General features: G+C 40.9%; 1 protein-coding gene across 2 annotated transcripts in view; it reads left to right on the forward strand.

The window, feature by feature from the left end:
• csmd3b (CUB and Sushi multiple domains 3b) overlaps window positions 1-21216 on the forward strand; it is a 1253873-nt gene that overhangs the window by 1156580 nt on the left and 76077 nt on the right. The window contains exons 46-53 of one of the 2 annotated variants that reach the window (XM_051936007.1): window positions 588-701; window positions 1068-1256; window positions 1424-1582; window positions 11808-11996; window positions 12722-12907; window positions 13971-14165; window positions 18754-18927; window positions 19186-19359. In XM_051936007.1, coding sequence (XP_051791967.1) covers window positions 588-701; window positions 1068-1256; window positions 1424-1582; window positions 11808-11996; window positions 12722-12907; window positions 13971-14165; window positions 18754-18927; window positions 19186-19359 — 1380 coding nt within the window. The remainder of the gene's footprint in view (window positions 1-587; window positions 702-1067; window positions 1257-1423; window positions 1583-11807; window positions 11997-12721; window positions 12908-13970; window positions 14166-18753; window positions 18928-19185; window positions 19360-21216) is intronic. The other variant, XM_051936008.1, reaches the window with a different exon arrangement.

Raw genomic sequence — 21216 nt, forward strand, 5'->3', positions numbered from 1 at the left:
GTTTTGAAGTCCAAGGAATATGAATTTCACATTGCTTTTGTAAATATTGCAAACATCAAAATGTTGAAGTTTTAGAGTATCTTATCCCAAACGCCATTTTCTTAACTTACTTGGTGTCATCTTTTGTTGAGTTAGTATCGGTTTTTGTCACGGTGATCCATCCTGACAGCCCCAATGGGTACGTGACATGTGACCTCATGCAAAGCACCAGCATGAAGATCGTCTCAGAGCTTTCCGGTGTATCCGATATTAGGATTCTCTATTTGATTCCCGTAGCTGTTTTTCTTTCACTGACTCTAGTTTTCAAATAAGTTTTTTATTTTATTTTTTAAAGGATTTAGTCTTCTAGCATTCTGACTTTTCTTTTTCTGAAATCTTTTTGATATGGACCTCTGCCTTCTCTTATCCCATTCCCGAATTTTTCACTGTCTCGTCTTGGGTCAGTACAGCAATGTCTCTATGCCCATTTGTTCATCTAACTTCTCGCTTGGTTCTTGAATTCTTTTTGAATAAATCTATGATGATGATGATGAAGATGATGATGATTATTAACCGTGTTTCCTAAGTTCACTGCTAATGTCTTCCAGGCGATATCATCCGTTACCAGTGTCTCCCAGGATTTACATTAGTCGGTAATGAAATTCTCACCTGTAGACTCGGAGAGCGCTTACAGATGGACGGTCCACCGCCTTCTTGTCAAGGTCACTAATTCCTTTATTACTTTGTTGCGGTTTTGTATTGCCACGTTTATTTTAGACAATTAAATGTGATCAGGATCTAAAATATCCTCTGTAATGGTACATCACTTGTTCTTTTTCTTCTTTGATGTAGTGTTATTAGCATTGCAATCCTTTGCCTCTTCTTTATCAGTTTTAGAAGGCATTGTATATTTTAAAAAATCTTAATTAACTGCAAAAGTTCCAAAGGAGACACCTGAGTATTTGTGTGCTGAGCTCTCACCTCGGTGAACATGCAGCTTCACACCACAAGGTGGAGGCGCCCAGAAAGAAGTAAAGTAAACACGAATGCCATCTTGGTTTTACTTACGAATCTCCTCATTTTTCCAGTGCTGTGCCCTGCTAATGACTTGCGGTTCGATTCGACTGGAGTCATTCTAAGCCCTGGTTACCCAGACAGTTACCCAAATTTACAGATGTGCTCCTGGAGTATCACTGTGGAGAAAGGATACAACATCACCCTCTACTTTGAGTTTTTTCAGACCGAAAAGGAGTTTGACATTCTGGAGGTTTTTGACGGTAGGCATTTATTCTGCGCTACATTACGCTGATTTAATTTACCTTAAGTTCAGATAATTCTGTCATTTCTCAATTGTTTAGAGAATGAATGGATGAGTGGAAAAGGGAGGAATTGTAAAACGTTGTAAAACTGAAACTCTTTTCCCATTTAATGTGTCTTTTTAAAGGGTCAAATATCCACAGCCCAGTTCTTGCTACCCTTAGCGGCGACTTCAATTCCCCTTTCAACGTAACGACAACTGGCCACCAGCTGCTGCTTCGCTGGGCAGCTGATCATGGCACGAACAAGAAAGGGTTCAGAATCAGATATGTTGGTGAGTATCAAAGTATGTATTCCTTTTTTTATTATATTCTCATATATCAATGTCTAACAATGATTGTTTTTATTCATTATTTAATATATTTATTAATTCAGGCCCAGTTGGCATGTTCCATTTTTTGTTTTCATCAAACTCAGCTCCAAAAGCTTTCAATTATTTGCCGACATAGCGAATTGGCTAACAATTGGCATAACAAAACCAGTAACAAATGGGGCCAATCATTATCATTACCATTTAACTGAACACAGACATCTTTGGGTTATGGAAGCAAAACCAGAATATGCAGAAAAGATAAAGAACAAAGACACGGGCAGAATGTACAAAAGCCACACAGGCAGCGCCCAAGTGCCCGAGCCAAACCAGGGGCACCAAGTGTTAACAACCAGTGGCGGATTTACAGGGCACAGAGCCCTGTGTGCAGACCTTGTTGGGGTCCTGTTCTTTTACAGAAAAATATATATATGCTGGGCCCTCAGGAGGTCTTCAGACCCCTTCACTTTTGTCACATTTTAGGTTGTTGCATTGTTATGCTCAAATCGTTTAAATTCACATTTTATGACAAAGCATAAATAGGATTGTAGAAAAATTTGCATATTTATTAAAAAAAAAATACCTGAAATATCACATGACCACTTACATTAGCATTATCGTGCAATCAGCATTTATGATGGGGGTGTGGCAACACAGAGTGAAACTTGACAGAATTTAGAAAGACAAACCAAACGTTCGGTAATATGGCGGGAGGAGATGATCCAAACGTACGACACAATGGAGCGATCCTTTTCTGCAATCTGCAGTCATTCATGACAACTTCTTCCCATTGGTTACTGTTTTGAGCTGGAATTACTGGGAATGGAAGAGACAGAGGTGTTGTGGTGGAAATTGAACATCTTATTAAAGAGAGAAACATCCTCTACCAGGACAAATCAGTTATAAGGCAGGAGAAAAGCTGTTCATGGCAACTTTTAATTACTCCTCAGCAAAATGCCTTAGAGGGAGCGTTCATCAAAAGCAGTCTGTTACGGCCCGGTCAGAATGATGAGAGAAACAAAGAATAGAAGTTCATTTTATAAACTATTGAATTTACATACAGTGTCCGTCAATGCATACATTTTACTCTGGTTGGTTCATTGGTTTACACCCAAATGACTTCTATTAAAAATATTATATTGCATTCACTACACTTTTGGCACGCAGACTTATTTTGTTAAATTGGAAGAATCCTAACTCTCCTCTGATAAGTCAGTGGGAAATCGATGTTTTATATTATTTGAAATTGGTCAAATTCTCAGTTAGAGGATCTGTACAGAATTTTTTCAAAACCTGGCAGGATCTAATCAATGATATTTTAGAATAAAAAGAAATAATTATTTCTGCATTTCTTTTCCTTATTTATTTATATATATATATTTTTTTCCTTGTTTATTTTTGCCCTATTAAAAAGCCCTTAGCAATTTTCCTTTGGCCGTGCTCTCCTTCTCAAGGGTGGGATTTGATTTGTCTTCAATTCTTTTTTGTATTAATTGATCTATTTGTATGGAAGGATTACAATAAAATTAATAAATAAAATGTAAAAAAAAAAAATATATATATTCTGGATCTTCTTATACTTTTGAGGTGCACCACCACCCTTGAAATTTCTGTGCAGCTGTCCCTTCTGGTTGTTTTATAGGACATCTGCTGATTTCTTAGTCATCTTTCAGTACATTTTATTGTTCACTTGACCTTTATCTGGTTTCTGACATTTATTAACCCTTTATGCTATTTCTTTAAGAAGAAAGCTATGTTGCCCTAAAATTATTCTTCCACAGTGCCTATGAGTCTTCTTCCGGTGTCTGGTCTTCCTGGCATAATGAGGGATTTATAAATGAGTTTGCCTCTCATAAATTCATCCCCGGGTGTTTCCTTATAAACATCTGTCATGAACTTGGGCTTACTGAGCACAATACGTCCCGACAATGACTCAGAATGCCCACTAGAGGGGGAACACCGGAAAACTCTAGCTAGTAATATATAAATGCCTATGCGCTATATAAATGTAATGAATTATTATTATTATTATTATAGTAATGGGAGCGCAAACATGGAAGTTTTAAAAATAAAAACATTATAGCATAAATGAGAACAGGAGGACTCACAGCTGTCAGGGCTTCACCGAGTTTATTGCTCTTTTCAGCTTCATAGAACAGGAGTTTAATCGATAGCTCTACTACCTTGGGTTACGGAGCACAACTCCAAAACCGCAGCCACTTATTAAAGCCCTGTTAGATTTCCTATGTCAGCTACTATACAAAAACAACATTTATTTATATAGCACATTTTCAGACAAATAATGTAGCTCAAAGTGCTATACGTCTCCATCCACTTCATTTGTCACCGTCGTCGTGCTCACCCCTAGTGTACTTCAGCTCACACATTCTGTCCCCGTTAAACCTTACGCCTGTCACTCATAATCTAGGAGGTATGCCCACTCCTTATAACTAGAAACGTCTCTTCCCAGCCCTCTCATTCCCTCAGATAAAGGTCAGCAAGTGACTGTCTGCATGTCACGATATTATTATACACAAAGTGCTCTGTAGCACAAGGAAGCTCCGAAGGGCACACAAGGCAAAAGGAGTTTCCTGCAAGTGCAGCCCCACATCAAGCAGAGTCCCAATGTAAAATACTAGGAATAGTCAAAGAAAGAGAGCAAAGGGGTTAGAAATCTACCAAATCAGAAATTTAATCAACCCAACTCTAATAAAACTCATCAATTTCAGCGCATTTAATGAACCGCAAGGGACTGTGGGTTTTAATCAACCTTTTTAGAGCTGAGAACAGTCTCTTGATGATGATGATGATGATGGGTACATGGCCTCGCCTCCTGGGGGACATCCCACAAAACTCATAGAATAAGATACACAGACACTAAGTGATCAACACTGTTAACCTAAAAATAGCAAATCCTCCCTGTAAGAGGCAGGCGGACTTAACTTCAACTTAACGACTGGTCCTGGTATTCTGGGATTGAAATTCAGAAGGCGCGAGGATGTTGTCTTTTTTTTGTTCTGAACTTTAGGAATTCATGATTGTTTTCTTGCATTCGAACATTATCTTTTTAATAGTGGTTTTATTTTATAAAACTAATGAAGCATTGTGCAATTAGAAGTAAAGCATAAAGCATGAGCTTCGCTTTAAATAAGGCTTACTTTTTTCACACCTTTAATAAGACGTAGGAGTCAGGATTAGGATATTTATATAACTAAAATGATCTGATAGTGTATTGTTGTCTTTCCATTGCTTATTAAAGCATTTTTTCCAATCAAGCAGATGATCGCAGGTTTGAAGAATACAGTAGGTTACATTCACTCGTTTATTAATAAACACTTTCAATAGAGTATTTTATAACATAAATACATATTTTATTCTATTTTACCCATTTTATTTCATTACAGGATAGATGGAGCCCATCATTTGTAGGTTCGGGTACAACGCACAGGTCACATCGAGCTGATTTTGTTCTTTAGGATGTACTTGCCTTGTAAATATAATAAAGAATAACAGCACTAATAAAAATTTGAGAGTAAATTGTGAGCTACCTGAGACAAGTTTAGAATCCGTCCATCCATCTCTTCATTTATTTACTGAGCTCACTTCTCTGTAATAGGATGATAAGCGATTGATTATAGATGGGGGGCCAGTCTGTCCCAGGATCAGCTCATGTGCTCACACCAAGCTGCATACTTCATTTAACTTGACCAGCACACCCTTTGTATGTGGAAGAAAACTGGAAATATTGGTGTACCGAATCCATCTATCGAGCCATTTAGTGAACCCATTTTTACATGAAGAAATCATGGAGAGAAGACAACTACATTGGCAGGAGTGGGCACATGGAAGAAGCCAACACCAGACAGCACATGTGCGATCTGTTCACTTACTAAACCCACTTCTCTGTGACAAGGTGACAGGGGCCAACCATGGAGGTGGTGTCAGTCTCTTCCAGGATCAGCTCGTGTGCTCACGCCAACTTGCAGAATTCAATTGCAATAACTTAACCAGCACACCTCTTGGACGTGGGAGGAAAATTGGAACACATGAAGAAAACATTGGTGCACCAAATCTGTCCGTTGTGCCATTTAGTGAACCCATATCTCTAAGATAGGCTCGTGGAGAATGGATGCCTACATCGGCAGCAGCAGACATGGAAGAAACGAAAATCAGACAGAATACATGCGATCTGTTCATGTCCTAAACCCACTTCTCTTTGACAGGGTGAAATGGACGTCACTCTCTCTTAGTATTGACTCATATGCTCACACCAAGTTGAATTCTTCAATCACCTTAGCCAGCACACCTTTAGGATTGGGAGAAAAATGGGAACACGTGAAGAAAACATGTGTGCCATTTACTGCACCCATTCTTCTAGAATAGGGTTGTGGAGAACGGATGCCTACATCGGCAGCACCAGACATCTGGAAGAAACGAACATCAGACAGGATACGAGCGATCTGTTCATTTCAATCTCCTAGCATCAGCTCATATGCTCATAACAACCTGTGGAATTCAATTCACCTGAACTCCTTTTGGAAGTGAAAAGAAACTGGAACATTGGTGTACCAAACCCATCTATTGAGCTGTTCAGTGAGCCCACTTTTCTATGATAAGGTCATGAAGAGCAGACAACTACATTGGCAGCAATGGGCATGTGGAAGAAACCAACACCAGACTGGATACAGGCATTCTGTTCATGTCCTAACCCCACTTCTCTTTGATAGAGTGGACAGGGACCAACACTGGAATGGATGTCACTTTCCCCCCAGGGATTAACTCATATGCTCATAGCAAGTTGAATTCTTCAACTAACTTAGCCAGCACACCTTTTGGATGGGGAGGAAATCGGGACCACATGAAGAAGACATTGGTGTACCAAATCCATCGTGAAATAAGCATTGGTCTGCCAAATCGGTCTATCAAGCCATTTAATGAACCCGTTTTTTTTCCAGGATAGGGTCACGGAGAGCGGATGCATACATTGGCAGCACCGGACAGATGGAGGAAACCAACATCTGTCAGGACTCTTGCAGTCTTTTCATTTACTAAACCCACTTCTAAGTGACAGGGTGGCATGGACTAACCAGTCCCTCATAGTATTAGCTCATATGCTCACCCCAAGCTCTGTACTTCGACTGACTTAACCAGTAAACCTCTTAGACGTGGGAAGAAAATATTGGCCCACCAAAACCATTTATCAAGTAATTTAGTCATCGTGGAGATCGGACGACTACATTGGCAGCACTGGACACGTGAAAGCAATAAACAACAGACAGGACCCCTGCACTCAGTCTTTGAGTCGATGACTTTCGCGTGCACGTTCTTGTAGCGTGGAGAGATTTGAGCCACTCCACCACCTGCTTGTATTTTGTCTCCGCTTGGTGTCCCTTTATTTAGGCTACCCCACTCCTCGTTTACCCCAGCAGTCCTCCCCACTTTCTCCAACCCTGTCTTGCCGTTCTTGTAATACGGAGAGTAGAATTGCTCGCCATATTCCAGATGTGTCCTCATGAGCGTGTCATTTAGTTGTTAGTTGCCTCATTAGGGCCGCGTATTTTCCTTAATTTTAGTTTCTTTCAGGCTAACATGTGAAAATAAAAAAGAAAACACCCCAGGCATCCGCATGATCATTAGCGCCAAGATCTAAATATACCCAGCTATTGATAAAACCTACAAACCGCTGCCTGTGAGTTATGAGACTAAGCACATACAAAAGCTTCAGTCCCCTCCGCTGACGAGAATAACAAGTTTCAGTGACTGCTCTTCATGAGTCTTTGGTGATAAATCACAGGCTAAGCCTGAAATAGGAGCCGGGGCTGAGATCCCCGCTGAGAAAGTGCATTTGCATGGCATAATTACAGTATTTTAGCGCAGGGCGTACTATACTTAAGACCAGCAGTTCCCTGCCTCTTGGGCACTTGACAAGCAGTACTCTTTCCGAGTTTAATTATGGCAAAAGCGAGCAAACTCCTGAGATGAGCCATCCACATGCTTACTCACAAGAAGAGTCTTGGCTAACACCGACAAAGTGAATTGTGTTTACAGCTCCAAAACTGTAGAGGACTTCTCTTTTATTGTGCTAATGACGTCACGGGAGGGTAGCCCTGTCCATCCAGAATAACACCATAGACAAACAATCTCAACAAACAAAAAACGGAGTTTTATTAAAAAAAAAAAATGCACAAGGTAATAACAAACCCAGGAAGGAGGAAGACAAAGCAGAGTCACGGTCAGTCAGGAAGTTGCGAGATCACTCAAAAATTGACGGAAGCTTTTGGAAACACGTCCTAGCAGGTGATGAAATGTGGGCGTACGGCCCTTGCAGACTGAGTTTATTTATTTATTTTTTTTGGTTCTTGAAGTTGAAAACCACCCTGATAGGTCACCGATTTTAAATAATAGAGACTTCGCCATGGGACCTGCACAATGAGTTCCAGGATGATTCCAGAAAGAGATAAACCTCTAGGAGCGCTGTATAAATACAGTGGTGTGAAAAACTATTTGCCCCCTTCCTGATTTCTTATTCTTTTGCATGTTTGTCACACAAAATGTTTCTGATCATCAAACACATTTAACCATTAGTCAAATATAACACAAGTAAACACAAAATGAAGTTTTTAAATGATGGTGTTTATTATTTAGGGAGAAAAAAAATCCAAACCTACATGGCCCTGTGTGAAAAAGTAATTGCCCCCTTGTTAAAAAATAACCTAACTGTGGTGTATCACACCTAAGTTCAATTTCCGTAGCCATCCCCAGGCCTGATTACTGCCACACCTGTTTCAATCAAGAAATCACTTAAATAGGAGCTGCCTGACACAGAGAAGTAGACCAAAAGCACCTCAAAAGCTAGATATCATGCCAAGATCCAAAGAAATTCAGGAACAAATGAGAACAGAAGTAATTGAGATCTATCAGTCTGGTAAAGGTTATAAAGCCATTTCTAAAGCTTTGGGACTCCAGCGAACCACAGTGAGAGCCATTATCCACAAATGGCAAAAACATGGAACAGTGGTGAACCTTCCCAGGAGTGGCCGGCTGACCAAAATTACCCCAAGAGCGCAGAGACGACTCATCCGAGAGGTCACAAAAGACCCCAGGACAACGTCTAAAGAACTGCAGGCCTCACTTGCCTCAATTAAGGTCAGTGTTCACGACTCCACCATAAGAAAGAGACTGGGCAAAAACGGCCTGCATGGCAGATGTCCAAGACGCAAACCACTGTTAAGCAAAAAGAACATTAGGGCTCGTCTCAATTTTGCTAAGAAACATCTCAATGATTGCCAAGACTTTTGGGAAAATACCTTGTGGACTGATGAGACAAAAGTTGAACTTTTTGGAAGGCAAATGTCCCGTTACATCTGGCGTAAAAGGAACACAGCATTTCAGAAAAAGAACATCATACCAACAGTAAAATATGGTGGTGGTAGTGTGATGGTCTGGGGTTGTTTTGCTGCTTCAGGACCTGGAAGGCTTGCTGTGATAGATGGAACCATGAATTCTACTGTCTACCAAAAAATCCTGAAGGAGAATGTCCGGCCATCTGTTCGTCAACTCAAGCTGAAGCGATCTTGGGTGCTGCAACAGGACAATGACCCAAAACACACCAGCAAATCCACCTCTGAATGGCTGAAGAAAAACAAAATGAAGACTTTGGAGTGGCCTAGTCAAAGTCCTGACCTGAATCCAACTGAGATGCTATGGCATGACCTTAAAAAGGCGGTTCATGCTAGAAAACCCTCAAATAAAGCTGAATTACAACAATTTTGCAAAGATGAGTGGGCCAAAATTCGTCCAGAGCGCTGTAAAGGACTCATTACAAGTTATCGCAAACGCTTGATTGCAGTTATTGCTGCTAAGGGTGGCCCAACCAGTTATTAGGTTCAGGGGGCAATTATTTTTTCACACAGGGCCATGTAGGTTTGGATTTTTTTTCTCCCTAAATAATAAACACCACCATTTAAAAACTGCATTTTGTGTTTACTTGTGTTATATTTGACTAATGGTTAAATGTGTTTGATGATCAGAAACATTTTGTGTGACAAACATGCAAAAGAATAAGAAATCAGGAAGGGGGCAAATAGTTTTTCACACCACTGTAGAGGAAAGGGAACTCTTTGAAGCAGACACGTCGGTTTAAGTTGTTAGCAAATTAATGTTGATTTTTTTTTTAAAGTTCAAGTTTGTTTTTGGACAGACCGAGTTCACAATCTCTTTCTGCATCTCCAAGCTCCTCACAATATGACCGACTAACAGCCACGGAGCCCGTGATGCTGGGGATCAGCATTTTATTTTGGGGGGCTGTCCCTGTCACTACTTGTTCTGTGCTACATAGTGAGGAGCATAATACAGTAGGCTTAATCCAGCAGTGAAGACGCAACTTGCTACCAATATTATTTTTCCTAATATTCTCATTACCTGTCAAATGAACATTCGGCCAGTTGTGTACCTGCATGTGCAGTTTGTTGAGTGAAGTTTTTTTTTTCCATGTGGAATTCTTTCCGTTGTGTAATGTCTGAGGGATGTCGTGCGTGTTTACAGCCTGCTGCAGCATCTCGATAGGATTCAGATCCAGGCTTTGAATTGCCCATTTCTTTTGTTCAGCCATTCCCTGGTGGATTTACTGGTATGTCATCTTTCAAGGTCTACTTTTAGTTGAGCTTCAGCCTTCTCACATTATTGTCAAGCATCCTCTGGAACAATGAACATTAGAGCAATATAGATGAGAACAGACCACTGAGCCCAACAAAGCTCACCAGTCCTCCAATAATTCTTCTAAAATGAAGAATGAATGAAGAAAATGAAAAACTCCTTCCTAGTGGATTCTACGATGGTAAGCCGCTCCAGCCCTGATGTAGCAAAACAGCATCCAACCAGAACATTTCCACCGCCATCCTTTACAGCTGGTATCAGGTTCTTCTGGTAAAATGCTCTCTTTAGGTTTCACCAAACATGTCTTCTGGTACCCAATAACTTTGCCTTTTCTGTCCAGAGCAGAAGTACTTCTACAAGTACTTGGGGGTCCACATCAACATTTTTTATTTTTATTTTGTTTAAACACAAGCTATTTGGCTGGAATAAAAATCAGGTGGTGACATCGCGAGTATACACCGTAAAAGCATCCATGAAACAAATCGGGCAGTGGTGTACAGTATGAGGTGGGACACGCTTACAGTACATATGTAAGAAAGTTCTGCTCATGCACAACACAAGTGGGGCGGATAACTCCTATCAGGTAATGACGTCCTCGTCCAACACCGGCTGCTATATCTCAGTGATGTCAAAGCATCATGGGGCACTGGGAAAAAAGAAAATTGCCAGAAATTTTCAGAATAAAATTTGACCAACAAGGTCTTCAGTGAATCCATCCATCCATCCATCCATTTTCCAACCCGCTGAATCCGAACACAGGGTCACGGAGGTCTGCTGAAGCCAATCCCAGCCAACACAAGGCACAAGGCAGGAACCAATCCTGGGCAGGGTGCCAACCCACCGCAGTTCAGTGAATCCAGTAAAACAAAAAACACTTTTGGTGAATTGCACCGATCAACACTCTTGGCCAGTTGTTGTGACCGTGTCTGTTATAACTGACCGTGGATTGCACAGCCGATTCTTGATTTTCATTCAATTTGGGGGTTGTTGTTTCTATTTTGCCTGCTAATGTTGTTGGACAGCATGGCGGCAGGTCTCTGGTTTTGCTCCCACATCTCAAAGACGTGTGTGTTTGGTGAATTCACAATTCTAAATCGGTGAATGCGCATGACCGTGTCCTGTGGTGGACTGGTGTCACGTCAGCGTCGGCCCCCTGACTTAACCTCAATGTTTCTGGGGGAGGATCTCCAGTCCCACATGGGCCTGAATTGGTTTTAGAAGGTGTGAGGAGCTGTGCATGCATTTCTCTTGTGATATATTTGACTGTTTCACTTGCCACCATTACTGTCTCATGAAGAATGCTTATCTGGCTACAAATGTTGTTCCCCAATGATGAATAATAAGCATGCTAATTAATGTAAAAAACTATAAAGTATTTTAAATGAACAGTGGTATTTGTTAGCTGTTTCACAGCTTTCTCCTTCTAAGATATGTCAGAATGTTGATCTAATTAAATTATTTTAGATATTAAATGATTTTATTGAATAGATGTGCATTGTCTTCAAAGGTGAATAATATTTTATTTTCAATGTTACTGTTCCCTCAGCTCTTTATTGTAGCACCCCAGACTCTCCACCACACGGACTAATCGTTAGCCAAACTGGAGGGCAACTTAACAGTGTGGTCCGCTGGTCCTGCGATCGGGGGTATAGACTTATTGGGAAGAACACGGCAGTCTGTAGAAAGACCCCTGAGGGATATTTTACCTGGGATGCTCCCGTCCCAGCGTGCCAAGGTAAGCGGAAGTTGGGGTGAAATCGATACGTTAAAATCTGTGGCACATGAACAAAATAGAAGTTTATTGAAATATCTGGAATGTTCAGCTGTGTAAAATCTTCTCCACATTGAGATGATCTTCTGGAGAGTGGAGTGGTTAATTTCCAGTTGTTCAGAGATCTTCTAAAATTCTTTCCTAGACTCCTAGGCGTCTAGAACCTTCTTTTCAAAGTCCTCAGAGAGCTCTGTCAATCTCGGCTTGGTCATAACACACTCTCAGCAACAGACTAAATGTCTGAGGGTTAGGTAAGACCAGTCCAGTCAAGCTGCTCTCTAATGAAGGTCCAGTTGTTCTCACCTGATTCTAAATTGAGGTATTTGCAGGGGTGCACTTGCTTTTTTCCACATGCACAATTTGCATTTCAGCTTATTTAAATTATACAATGCGTTACAAAATGTTTAATAAATGTGGTGTGATGTCCATTATATTAGATCACCTTTTTCTATAGATAATGTTTAAATGAAGAACAAATCCTTAAATGTCCACAGTCATTTCATATGACTGAATGAATGTAACTAACAAAAAAAAATTTAAAAAAACAAGCAAAACATAAACAAGTTTACTATTATGTGGAAAGTTTTGGAGAATTTCACAGTCATCAGCTAATTATCATGGGGCATTCTAGCGAGCAGTGCCCATTTCAGTGGAGGTACTAACCTCAATGCTTCTTCTTCATCTTGTAGCTGTCTCCTGTGGCGTACCCAAGGCTCCAGTGAACGGCGGCGTGCTGACGACAGACTACTCAGTCGGTACGCGTGTCAACTACTTTTGCAATGACGGCTACCGACTTTCTTCCAAAGAGCTCACCACAGCTATATGCCAACCTGACGGCACTTGGAGTAATCATAATAAAATCCCACGTTGTTCAGGTGAGCAGGACGTTGCATTTCTCAGATTCTCTGTTATCTCATTTTGTTGCCTTGTTAGTTACTGCTCTGATGGGCTCCAGCTCTCTACGTCACCCTATATTGTCCTACACAGACAAGTCACCAAAGCCGTTCTGATCTTTCTGTACATATATATTGTTGTTTTTGTCAGATTTAAATTCTCATTGTAGTTTTTAACCTAGACGTCATATGATGGTGAAGCATTTAAGTGCCATAGCCTCACAGTTTCTGGGAATCCCAACCTGGATGCTCTCTGCGTGAAGCTTGCATGTTGTTCTCATTTTCACACAAGCTTTTTCACGTTGTTTTCCATTGTACAGCATTAATCCCTGTTACCTTGTGTTAAATCGTAAACTTTTTTCATCTCCATTTTGTACAAAGCCATGAGATTTACATTTTTTTCTCAGCCATCAATACAGACTACAGAGGGTGAGTATCATATTAAAGGATTATCATGTATGGGTGGAGTGTTCCTTTAAACGAGTGAGTGTTTCTGCTGATGGACGCACCGAGAACCTGTTCATGCCTTCATTACCGAGGTATGGCTCGCTCTAAGTGTAACCCGTGTGAAATCCTTTAAAATAAGATAAATTCATCCGTTTTGTATTTCCGTCATTGCAAAGTAGCTTTATAAGTAATGGCCTGAAAAATACATTTGAGAAACGTATCCTCCCGATGAAATATTTTAGAGGTCTTTAGCGACGTTCCATTTCTCCAATTGATCATGAAGCCAGACTAAGTAATTACTTTAATTAACTAATTCACTTTCATGGAATGGAAAGCAGAAAACACTTAAGAGTCCTTCAGACACAGAGTTAGGCAGCCTTGATTTACAACGCAGGTCAAGTGGTGCTTCACCCACATTGGCTTCGAATGCAGCCTTTGCTGTTTGCTTCCGTATAAAAGCCCGGATCTTGTGCTCCTTCACATCTGAGCTTAACCACGATGAGTGCTTAACATTTTCCTTGCACTAGTTTTCAAATGTCTTCCTGTGAATAGCAAGGCTTCCAAATTGTCTTAGCATTCATGTTGCTTTTTCTTTCAGTCGTGACTTGCCCCAGCATCAGCTCCTTCACACTGGAACACGGGCGGTGGAGAATAGTTAACGGCTCCCATTATGAGTACCGGACAAAGATTATCTTCAGTTGTGATCCTGGCTACTATCGCCTGGGACCGGCCTCGATCCAGTGCATGGCTAATGGCGTGTGGAGCTGGAGAAACGAGAGACCACAGTGTCAGAGTAAGTATTTCAAGTGTGCTTCCATTTTGAAATGACTGTTATCGATGTGTTTTGGAATTTATGCGGCAACTGCGCCCTTACAGAAAAGCAAAGGTATTCTTCGACACAGAACCAGATACGAGGAAGAATCAAATAGTAAAGGCGACTTTGATACCAGTAACTGTGAGCAGATGAACATAACAGTCACATCACTTCTCCACAGTGCGGATCGATGCACTTCTGCTATTGTTCCACTAACGTCTTCATTCCTTGGGAGAAGAAGCTTTTTGTCTGCTCTCAAATCCAGGTCTGCACTGCTTCCTTAACCTCATCATCGGAAGTGAATCTGCGACCAAATGTGCAGCAACAGCAGACAACGGAATCCATCGGTGTTCTCTGATGAAGGCAGTCGCCATGTCGATGTGGGCTTGAACAACTTGAACTTTGTCGGTTACACCTTTCTACCCGTTCATCGACTTTTGGTTGAGTCTTGCTGTTTTCACTTCCGTACTGAGCCATCATCCTTTGGTGAATTTCGGCAGGTTTCACTCCCACTATACCCAAAGGAATCCCACTGCAGTGTGTCCATGTGCATTTGACAAAATGAACAAATCCAAATCCTATTATGTGATATCATCTACTGTTAAATTCTGCTCCGTACTTGTAAAATTTTTATTTTTATACTGTATTGAGGATTAGTTCTGTTCTTCTTTTTGACACCCACTGCACGCCCAACCTTCCTGGAAAGGGGTCTCTCTTTGCCTTTCCTAAGGTTTCTTCCATTTTTTCCCCTACAAGGGTTTCTTTAGGAGATTTTACATGTCTACTCAGAGAGTCCAGGCTGGGGGGCTGTCAAGAGGCAGGGCCTGTTAAAGCCCATTGCGGCACGTCTTGTGTGATTTTGGGCTATACAAAAATAAATGATATTGTATTGTACTTGACCTGGGCATCAATTAGACTAGCGTCAAAGTGCTGTGCTTTCTGTGTTCAAACTACCCATAAGCCATTGTGAACGTGTTGCATGATGTCCACTTCTATCCGTTGCACTTATGGCGTAATTTTCAAATTGCCTTTACTTTTTGATTTAACCTCGTACATTTTATAAAGGGATTAATCATAGACACATACAACTTGTTATTTTGCCTGCAATGTTTTGTGCGTCGTTAAATATGAAATGCGTACATGCTTTCCTTTGCATTAGTGTAACATTTTCTTCACCCTTTAATCTAAGAGTTAGGTTAAAAAATGTAGCTAATTTATGATGACTTATTTTTAGTTTTTGCCTTAACACATTGTGGTAATAAGTGATCTAATTTAGATTAGATCTACTGACTTCAGTACAGCTGAGCTGCTTAATTGCTTTCCTTTACTTAAATTTTCCGTTCCCAGTGAAAATGTAGAGCACCACAACCACTTACATGTCAAATACTCAACATGTTTATTATCAAGACCAGAAAATATAAAATATAAAACCGTTTAGGGAAGAACCCTGTAATAAAGAATAGCGAGTCACAGTCACAAAGCAATCGGTAGAAGGACGTCTTTTATGATGTTAGCTAGTGGAGCTGCCACATGCGCTTGTTCAGACTGAGCCACCTTAACCACAGAGCTTCTTTTGTCAGTTAGTGAGGCTCATTTACATGACAGTTGAAGAAGCATTTTCAATTTGCACCAATCAGCACACAGATAAATGGTATATTCTAATGACATCCCTATGTCGCCCTGCCCAGGGTTTGTTTCCTGCCTGTAGTTAGGATATAGTGGGTTTGATAATGGATGGATGGACATACCTATGTCTGAATATTATCTAAAGGTCCCAGAAACAGTTAACACATGAAAGGTTCTTGGCACACACATTTTAAAACAATAATAAAGAATTATTTCCATTTATATAGAGCTTTTCTCAATATTTATTCATACTGAGTAAGCCACTTGACCCACCACTAACCTGGATGATCCGACGGCAGCCATTTTGGCTCCAGTACGCTCACCACATTATTAGGTACTAGTCGATGCCTGCTGTAACATACGGTGGTGTAAGAATAGGAACGGATAACAGTGAGAAAGGAATTCAGAAATCAAGAAGAAATAAATACGCAGTGTGCGTGTAGAATTTCCGGCCAAGCAGGATTACATGTGAAAATGATAAATAAATTGGGCTTTCTGAATTTACGTACTATGGCCGTGGCATCCTGATAGTTTTGTTGCATGTATCTTGGACTTCCTGGAAATGTGGACGGTAATATGATCATTTGCCTACACGTACATTGTTATTTTCAGCGTTTGCTTGCAGTGCGTCTAACATTTCCATGCGCAGATCTTGTTGATGTAATCTGAGATAGTTGAGATGCGCGCCATCTGTTTTAACATACGCATCTATGACGTACTGTTGGAATAGTTTGTCGCTGGAGTGAAAAATACTAAATGTATTCCTCATTGCTAATCTGTACACGTAAAATTGGCATTGAGTAAGCCTTATTCGCTTGACTGTTCTTTTATCGGGAACATGTTGTAAATCTTTGTGCCAGCCAATGTCTCCGTAAGGGAATAAAAGTGAGTAAACCATAGGATCGCAATTCATATTGAGCGTGGAAATCTGTTTACAGGAGTTGCCTATGGGATAGATGCAAATGTCCCTTTCGGCAGGTGGTTCGCCATCTTCTCTGACGAAAATTGCTGCAACATCGGTGTGACATGTCTGGGCATTGTATCGTCGTAAATCCTGCCTAGGGTTTTCCTTGGAAACCATTCGTACAGATGCTGTTGGATTGGACTGAGCGATTTCATGCATGTGTTTGTATGATTTAGCGAAGCGGTTAATGGTTCTGAGCATGGAATCTAGCTGGAGAAGTACATTTTCGCTGCATGCAGAGTTTGCTTTATTTTGTTAGCGAACTTCAGTGTCTTGTGCTGTGTCAAAAACATACAACTGTCCATATCCTGGAGAGGTAGAAGTGTTAGCGTAGATTTGGTGATAAATTTGCCCGTATATTTTAAAATAGTATGGTCTGTGGCCAGGAGGTTGAGTTATCTGTTCACCCATGGAAGGAAACTCTAGAGAAGAATTGTATTCTCGAATGCGTTCACGATCATTTTTAGCTTCTGGTGTAAGAAGCTCTTGTAAAAACACAGGTTGCTCCCGCAAAGGTGTTAAAGCTACTTTACCGTTGTGGCAGCACCTTGAGTATTTGTTGGGTGTATTACGCTCAGCAGGCCAGTATAGTGCATGACATGGAAGACGATGAATAGGAATCGAGAAATGCTGTGTCGGCTGCGTGTGGGCGGGACCGGTTTTGAAGTGGAAACAGGACGAACTAGTAAGAGAAATATATAGAAGAGATTGGGTAGTGAAGGTGTGACAGAGAGATACCCAATTAGAGACAGGGGGTGATTTGGTTTGGGCAGAATGGCTGGGCTGTGGTGGGCAGCTTAGCCGGGACATCGGGAAACCCCAAACTCATTACAAAGGACACCCCGGGATCTTTGATGACCACAGAGAGTCAGGACCTCAGTTTTACGTCACATCTGAAGGACGGCACCATTTTTACAGCACAATGTCCCCCATCACTGCACTTGGGATCACCATTCAGACCACATGGTATGCACCCCCAGCTGGCATCACCTCTTCAAGCAGCAACCCAAGCTTCTCCTAGATGGTCTGGCTGGTCCTGAACTTGCTTAGCTTCAGGTGGGTGACCTCTTCTGAAGTGCAGTTGGTAGGAAGTGCAAGTGTTCTCTTTATCTCTAAACAGAAGCTTCCTATTTACACATTCTTGAAAAATAAAATATATTTCATTGTAATTATCTCATCGTTACCTTGGTTACCATTTAGGACATAATGGGTACGGAACATCACGGTTTCAAGGAAAAGGCAAACCCAGAAAACTCATACATTTATACAGAAAATGCACAGCAATGGACTTTTGTGTTTTTCTGCTACATTCTTCAGTTAACAAACTCCTTCAACATTTACTTCAATTACATACAAAAACACACTTTGTTTCAAAATAAAACTTACTTGTTTGTTTGGTTTTTCCTCTTAGAGCACTTTAAATCTGTTCAGTACTTAATCCTATCATTTAAGCAGTTTAAATAGCCTGAGGGAGGGCCCTGGAATTGTGATGTCAGGGTGGCCCCGCCTCCTGGGGCTCCACCTACAAAACACAAGGAACGTAACGACATTTAAAGGGAGAGCACACAATTCCAAAATCAGATGTGAAATCAACAAAAGTAACATATAGACAGGAAACAATCTTCTTTTTCTTCATCTTTCGGCTGCTCCCCATTAGGGGTTGCCACAGCGGATCATCTTTTTCCGTATTTTCCTGTCCTCTGCATCTCGCTCCGTTACACCCATCACCTAACAAAGCTTCAGATGAACAAACCAAACAACAGAACATGAAATGCGCATAACTCCAAAGTGATGCACAGCCTGTGCCTTGCCCTTGTGGTTTGAGGGTGGTATGAGTGAGTGTGCCCTGCGGTGATCTGTCCACACATACCGCTGTCCTCTTCAGCTTTATCATGGAGCAGGTGGGTTTGCAGATTGGATGCGTGTTATTACTACATTGACATTTCTAACCTGTGAACTTATTTTCTGTTGCTGCAGTTATTTCGTGTGGAGAACTGCCCACTCCTCCAAATGGTAAGAAGATCGGCACGCAGACCAGCTTTGGAGCAACGTCGATTTTTACCTGCGATGCGGGGTTCATGTTGGTTGGATCGAATGTAAGGGAGTGTCTCTCTTCTGGATTGTGGAGCGGCTCAGAGACAAAGTGCTTAGGTAAGAGCAGCTCTTCCAACTTTACATTTCTTACTTTTAGTAAACTTAACACGTTATCATCGTCGGTCTCTCCAGGTGCTTCATCTTTGCAAAAACAAATGAAACAAATTCCAGTAGGACGTTGTTCCTCCCGTTTCTTCCAGGGTGTCCTGTTGCTGCTGTTTCTGGTATAAATCTGGCCACCCAGTCCAAGAAGTAAACTCTGTTATTTCATCATATTTATAAATGTTGTTCTGTTTTTACTTTTCACCTTTCTAGCTGGACATTGTGGCACACCAGAACTCATAGTGAATGGCCAGGTGGTCGGAGAAAACTTTGGCTACAGGGATACTGTGGTGTACCAGTGCAGCCCTGGGTTTCGTTTAATTGGCTCCTCGGTTCGAATTTGTCAGCAGGATCACAACTGGTCGGTTCAGCTCCCCGTCTGTGTGCGTAAGTAAGAAAGCTCCTATGATTTGTGTCATTCGACCATCTCCTTCAGGTGAGGACTAAGACCCCAGACATTGTAATCTCAAAATGTTGAGAAGAAAAGTCCCCAGTTCTCCCCAGGGATGCTTTCATTAGAATCCAAATTCAAATTTCTTTAAGTTTACACAACTTGCTGTCTTTTCCAGATTCTAAACACAATATGTGACTAATCTACAAATGCATAAAGACATCTCTCACAACTCTGTTCCATTATATTCAGTGTACTTCCTGACCCTACGCTTCCTTTGTGTGGTCTCTCCATTTCCTATCCACTTTTCTCTGGGAGACACATGAGTTTGCATTTGTTCACACTTTCTGTAAATGAAACCACTTAAAATTTGCATCATTATCTACAGTAATTGTGCTAACGGCAAAAAAAGGCCGTGTACTGACCAACGGGAAAAAGGGAAAATGATCAGGAAATGAAAAAGGCAAAAATCATTGACTAAAAGGACTGTCGACTAAACCTTCAGTTCTCAAAAACATTGAAAATACCCAAGCCCAAAATGTTAACCGGAAATTGGTGACAAAAGAAACAAGCCAAAGTCCGACCTCTCTGAACGATTTTACCACTGGATATCATCACAAATGTTACCATGTCCAATTCAGAGTCCCAGATATCAAGTAGCACACCACCATCTTGAAAAACGCTACACGTGATGATGTCACAACGTTTTCACTTCTCGAGGTATCAGAGAGACAATGTTGTTAATGAGAACATGGCCACCAGACCCAAACAAATAAAATGGCAGCAGAACGCTGAGCTGCAGGTGGTACTCCCTGTACAACAAGATGGAGATCTCCGCAAGCATCCTGTACTCCAACTCATCTCTCTTATTAATGCAGCCTAAGATGGAGGAGTCATCCAAGAATTTCTGTTGATGACAAGCGTTGGGCGAGTAGAGGGTGAACAGGAAAGGAGATGGGACAGTACCCTGTGGTGCTTCAGTGTCACACATCACCATTTTATGAGCCACACAAATATATCTATCTGTGGGTCAGATAGTCCATGATCCAGGAGACTGTGGGGGGCATCAAGATTCATAGCTGTCAGCTTTTTCCCTCAGCCACTGAAGCAGAATGGTTTGAAAGGTACTGGAAACATCAAGGAACACGAGCCTGACTGCTGTGGTGACCACTTAATCCAAGTGGGAGTGGGCACTGAGGAGCATGGAGATGAGTGTGTGCCAGTTTGGCAAATTGTAGAGGAGCAAGATTGTCTGAAACCAGCCTCTCAGTGCAGCCTATTACACTCTGGATTTATTATCTATCTATCTATCTATCTATCTATCTATCTATCTATCTATCTATCTATCTATCTATCTATCTATCTATCTATCTATCTATCTATCTATCTATCTATCTATCTATCTATCTATCTATCTATCTATCTATCTATCTATCTATCTATCTATCTATCTATCTATCTAATTCTGCCGACTATGCAATCTATCTATCTATCTATCTATCTATCTATCTATCTATCTATCTATCTATCTATCTATCTATCTATCTATCTATCTATCTATCTATCTATCTATCTATCTATCACAGTAATCAATGGAGATTTCGGTGTATTCAGCGCACCATTTATTGGAATGAAATTTGGAATGCAGTAATAAAATGCATTCAATTTGTCTTCCAACAGATGGTGCATCACAAATATTTGTAGCAATAAAATGCATTACTGCAAATCTTTGTCAGGTACCATCTGTTGGAAAGATAGAGATAGCAACCAGACAAATACACAGATACAATTACACATTGGTCCATTTTTAAGGTGGATTATATAGTGCCTTTCCTGTCTGTCTGTCTGTCTGT

This window comes from Erpetoichthys calabaricus, chromosome 13, assembly GCF_900747795.2.
Source record: "Erpetoichthys calabaricus chromosome 13, fErpCal1.3, whole genome shotgun sequence".
NCBI lineage: Eukaryota > Metazoa > Chordata > Cladistia > Polypteriformes > Polypteridae > Erpetoichthys > Erpetoichthys calabaricus.